At 35.2% G+C, this 6,029-nt stretch overlaps 1 protein-coding gene across 10 annotated transcripts in view; it reads right to left on the bottom strand.

The window, feature by feature from the left end:
* Positions 1-898: 898 nt before the first annotated feature.
* Positions 899-6,029, bottom strand: part of LOC135195826 (uncharacterized) — a 131,592-nt gene continuing 126,461 nt past the window's right edge. For all 10 annotated transcript variants that reach the window (XM_064222326.1, XM_064222322.1, XM_064222321.1 and 7 more), the window contains one exon: positions 899-1,505. In XM_064222326.1, coding sequence (XP_064078396.1) covers positions 1,107-1,505 — 399 coding nt within the window. In that variant the 3' untranslated portion in view covers positions 899-1,106. The remainder of the gene's footprint in view (positions 1,506-6,029) is intronic.

Below are 6,029 nucleotides of genomic sequence, written 5' to 3'. Positions count from 1 at the left end.
TATGAAATTTTGTTTTCACGCTATCATATATTGCATTATTTATATATGATAATGATAATTTTTTTCATTTCTGATGGTTGCATACTAAACTCCAGGCAATGACAAAAAAAGGAGCCAAAAATGAACTCTTAATCTTGAAAACTAAGCGCGCTGTGATTTTTTAAAAAATATTTTTTCCGCTTCCGCGCTCACTCTGAGACCGCCTCGGCACACGGAAGATGATTTTTAATATACCCCTTCGGCGTTTAAGGGTTAAGTAATTCCTATAATAAGGGGTGAGGGTTTGTATATCCTGTAGGAAAAAACTAAACTGTGAGGAAAGGAGAATGGTGCAAGGATTGGCAAAAGAGCAGAAATGACAAGGAAGCCATGCCATGCAACGATTTTATGTGACTTGCAACAAGGTTATGAATCAGACTTATATAAACTATATGAGCAATTTACAATTTATTGGGATAGCGCCGTCAGTGCACCTCATTCAGTGCAATGTAGGCACTGCTTAAGATTCTTTGCAGCATCCCTTCGGCCCCTTGTTGCAACTACTTTCATTCCTTTTACTGTACCTCTGTTCATATTCTCTTTCTTCCATCTTACTGTCCACCCTCTCATGACAATTGTTTCATAGTGCAACTGTTAGGTATTCCCCCTGTTAAACCTTTCAAACCTTCTTCTGTCAATTTCTGTTTCAGCGCTGAATGGCCTTAGTTGCCCCAGTGCTTGGCATATGTCAAAAATCTTTATAAATCAAATCAAATCTCATTTTTCTATCAACTGGATGTTCTTAAGCTTCCCTCCAATACAGAACAAGAATAGCCAAACAAAGTATGTCTGCAATGATTCCTGATATGTGCCAAACCATTTATAATGTACCCAAGGATCCATACTTGAAGATGAAGTCTTATTTTTAATTTTATTGTATCTAAACATAAGAAATAGACAATTGTTTGTAAACATCATAGATTGTGGGGAATACACAAATACTACTGGGTTTTTTTTCTCAAGTTTTCAGAGTATTCAGAAACTATATTGTAATTATATCTATCCATAAACACACATGGAAACATGTCCTTACTCTTAATATAATTCTTATCAAGAGCCAGCCATAATTATTCAACGATCATCATTGAAGAGGAGAGTTTGCCTAATTTTCCAATGTAAAGCACTTCTGATATGAGTTTCTGTGCATGAACCTTATTTTCTTCGTTCATTTTTCGTAAGTCGTTGGTAACAACGCGACCGAAATCACTTTCATCATCATTTTCACTCTCTTCAGGTCGAGAAAAGTTCCTCAATTGATGGAGGGCTTCTTGAAGCACCTCGTGCTGCTCATCAACGGCTGTAGACCTTCTTATCAATCTTTTTGTTAGGTGCTGATTACGAGAGGGCTCAGGAATTGCAGATTGTACAATTTCACGAGATGTACTTGGTACACGTGTACCAGGTGGTGGTGTTGTACGGGATGGAGCAATATCTTCAGGTTGTTGAAGTAAAATACCATTGAAAATCTGTAAAAGTACCAATGGCGTTACTCATAATATTACTGTTTAACTAACAATTATCAGTATTATGTACATCCAAAGTAGAGCATGTTTATGTAAATGTTACCAATACTAATTGTTTCTATGACCAAATTTTGTTTTCAGTGTATCTGATACATATATCTCGGGTAACAGTGAACTTTAATCATTTCGTTTTTATATGTTTGCAGACACCAGAAATTACAAGTTTTTAAAGTGTAAATTGTATTTTTCCTAACTATCTTTACAAACCACCTGAGGTCCTTTACATTAAGAATTACTTTACGGCGAAGCTGGAACACCGCTGCTAAGCTGCTAAATGGTTGAACAAGGTGATTAGGCAGTACTAACTACTGCCTTTTGGCTTAGATTTCAGATTGAGGGATGGCATGAGGCAGGATTAATGTAAAGGACATCAGGTTTGTATAGTTGGGAAAAATACAATTTACTTTTAAAACACTGTGATTTGTTCCCACATGATATACAAACCCTCAGTCCTTTACATTAAAAAGACTCACTGATTGGTGGGAGGAATCCGAGTGAACTTCACTGATTGGTGGGAGGAATCTGAGTGAGCTTCTAGAACTGACTGGAGTTCAACACACCTGGGCTATTCTTCCTGACTGTAAGAGTGAGGAGGAGTGCACTGCCTCTGACAACTTGATCGTAGTATAAGAGCTGCGGGATTGAGTCAACTTCTGAGCCTTTTCAAAATGAGTGATAAATCGTCATCCGAAAAAGGGCTAGGAAGAATATCTTGAGTTGGAGGTATTAATGCAAAGTTCTAGGAAGGGTTTGCATTTTTGCCAGTCTCCTTCCTCCCATTGCTAGAAGAAGGAGCAGGATTGCTTCTGTGATTCTGATAAGAAAAATAGAAAGAAAACTCAATGTGCAGGCTTACTGCATCAACACCTGACCAGCAAGTGTAAGTTTGAGTCCTATCCTCAACCCAAAGGAAGAGTGTGTACATACTAGTAGGATGAGGAAGGGGAATGGGGAGATGCCAGTCAATCTCGCATCCTTCTCACCTCTAGAACTGCACACCATTGGTGAGATGCAACTTGTCCTTTTGAATGAGATGGGTAAGCAAACACAACTTGTTGAGCATCCACCACCAGTCCAAGGAAAAGGGAGTTCCAAGGCCCTGTAGGCAGATAGGAAGGAAGAAAGATATAAATGTGGTCCTAATGAGACCACATCTATCTTTCACAGAGGAGATCATGTAGGATTCAAACTCGTCAACAGAGGCAGAGTGATTGCGCATCCAAGACGCAGTAACGACATGACAACTACCTTTTAAAGGGTGAAGTTGAGAACAAACCATGCAAATTGTCTTATCTTCTTAACCAATGCTGGAGAGAAATAAGATACAGTCTTGGAAAACAAAACTCTGTCTGATGATTCTTGCAAGGTATGTCTAGAAGGCATTAGACGAGTCAAATGCCTTCTAGACACCAAGGTCCTTGTGATGGCAAGTCAGAAGTTTCTTATTAGTAGTTGAATCTCAACTAAGGAGAAACAATACCACTTTAGTGAATGACTAATGCGAATGTAGACGTACGTCTTCACAGTTGAATCGGAGAGAAGTAAACTTTTTCAGGAAAATTTTGTATCGCTTGTTGAGCAAATGCTTGTACTTCGAACTGACCGATTATATTTTATATACTTGTATTTGTTTAAAATAGTATATAGTTTCATGATAACTATATTCGACAAGATAAATAAGAGTGAAGCATTTCAATATAAAAATTAGCATAAAAGATGCACAAAATCATATGTCACCACAGTGACACCACACACAGCTGACTTGAGACTGAAAAAGGGAGCGTTGATATGTTGAGGCGAGAAGAGTGTTAAAATATTACTTTATGTATGTGAAAGCAATAACAATTCACATAAAAAAATGAATTTTCAAAATGAATTTAACATGCATAATGATAAAATATGAAAACAATAAAAAAAAATCTAAATTGAGTTAGTGTTCAGTGTGCTGAGACAGTATAGTTTAACCATACTCAACAAAATAGTAAATGAAAGAACAAAGCTTTTCACAATCAAATTTAGCATAAGTGGTTAACAAAATCAGTCATCATTGTGATGATGCACAGCTAACTTGAGATAGAGGGAGGGAGTCTTTATATTTTTTAGGAATAATGAATGAATGATTTTAACCCTTAAACGCCTATTGGACATATTTTACGTCAAGATAAATTGTCTGTTGGGTGCCGACTGGATGTAATTTACATCGACATATAAAATTTTTTTTAAATTCGCGGAAAAATACTTAAAGGCCTACCAGCCGAAAACTTTTGAATCACGCGCCTTGGAGGATGCTGGGAGTTCACGGATCAAGGTGTTGTTTTGTTTACAATCGTTACGCAGGTGCGCAAGCGCAAATTTCTTTCTTATCGCACTAAAAAGTATCTGTGACACATCTCACAAATTATTTTGTCACTTTGACATAATTTTTGCACCATTTTTAATTAGCCGTTACATGGAGTATTATATATGAAAATGTGTGCAATTTCATGTAGAATACAACAATAAAATACTCATGATTGTAGCTTTTATCAGTTTTGAAATATTTTCATATAAATAATGATGTGCCAAAATTTCAACCTTCGGTCAACTTTGACGCTACCGAAATGGTCAAAAAATGCAATTGTAAGCTAAAAATCTTATATTCTAGTAATATTCAATCATTTACCTTCATTTTGCAACATATTGGAAGTCTCTAGCACAATATTTCGATTTATGGTGAATTTATGAAAAAAACTTTTCTTACGTCCGCGCGGTAACTCTTCCAAAAAAATCATACGTGCGATTGTCGTAATGTTTGCACCATTTTTAATTAGCCATTACATAAAGTTTTATATATGGAAATGTGCGCAATTTCATGCACAATACATTTTTGAAATATTTGCATATAAATCATGTTAAATAGAAAAAAAACCACGTTCGATCAACTTTGACTCTACCGAAATGGTCGAAAAACGCAATTGTAAGCTAAAACTCTTACAGTTTACTAATATTCAGTCATTTATCTTCATTTTGAAACAAATTTGAAGTCTCTAGCACAATATTTAGATTTATGGTGAATTTAAAAAAAAAACTTTCCTTCCCTCCGCGTGCGGATTCTCCGCCGCAAATCCCCAAAATGTGTACGTCGCATTCTCGGAACATTAACTCCGTTTCATAGAGTTTTATATATGAAAATGTGCGCAATTTCATGTAGAATACAACAAAATATAATTGAAGGTTGTAGCTTTTCTCATTTTCAAAATATTTGCATATAAAAAAATTCATCATTCGGTCAACTTTAACTCGTCCGAAATGGTCGAAAACTGCAATTGTAAGCTAAAATTCTTACAGTATAGTAATATTCAATCATTTATCTTCATTTTGAAACAAATTGGAAGTCTCTAGAACAATATTTTGATTTATGGAGAATTTCTGAAAAAAAAATTTTTTACGTCCGCGCGTTACGAATTCATGCATCATTTTGTGATAATATTTTCTCTGTGTTGCTTTGATCGTTTTACAATGTGTTATATACAAAAATGATTGCAATTTAGTGTACAATACAACGGGAAAAAATTAACTCGTTAGCTTTACGTTTTGCTCACAGTGCGATTTGAATACAATTATATATGAAATTTTGTTTTCGCACTATCATATATCGCATTATTTATATATGATAATGATCATTTTTTCATTTCTGATGGTTGCATACTAAACTTCAGGCAATGACAAAAAAATGAGCCAAAAATGAACTCTTAATCTTGAAAACTAAGCGCGCTGTGATTTTTTTTAAAAAATATTTTTTCCGCTTCAGCACTCACTCTGAGGCTACCCAGGCATACGGGAGACAATTTTTAATATACCGCTTAGGTGTTTAAGGGTTAAGTTATCATGCGTTGTGATATTGTTGAGAAAGAGAAGAGGAGACTAAAATCTTCACTATAATATGTACGTAAAAGCAGTACTAATTCACATAAAAAAAATAAAATGTTACTTCACGATATATTTAACATAATGATAAAACATGAAAACAATCAAATGCAATACAGTATTAAGAGAAAAAAAAAAAAAAAAGAAGTCTAGAGCCAGTGTTCGGTGCACTCCTTGTGCTGAGTGAGACGATAGAGAAGACAGGGAAGAAGGGGGTCTGCTTCCTACTGACTTCTCAGCTGGGCTGGGATGATTATTCCCTCATTTCTTTCACTTACACTCGATCTGCCTGAATCACTTTTCGTCACGGTAAACTACCTATCTATGACAATTGCTTTTTACAAGACTTTACCTCTGCAAAAGCAACTCAGCTCCATAATAAACACTGGTGCCACATTCAGCTTTTGCTTGCCTTCAATTGTTTGTTTAAATGACTTGTTCGTGAAATGTTATTTAATTTAATCTCTCTTACCTTTTCTTGCATTCTTTACTTATTACTTATTTGTTTGCCAAATCTTCATGTTTATTTTAAATTCTGTAATTTGCCAACAGTAAGTTGAT

This window comes from Macrobrachium nipponense, chromosome 16 (genome assembly GCF_015104395.2).
Source record: "Macrobrachium nipponense isolate FS-2020 chromosome 16, ASM1510439v2, whole genome shotgun sequence".
Lineage (NCBI taxonomy): Eukaryota > Metazoa > Arthropoda > Malacostraca > Decapoda > Palaemonidae > Macrobrachium > Macrobrachium nipponense.
This window is presented reverse-complemented; position numbering and strand designations above follow the sequence as displayed.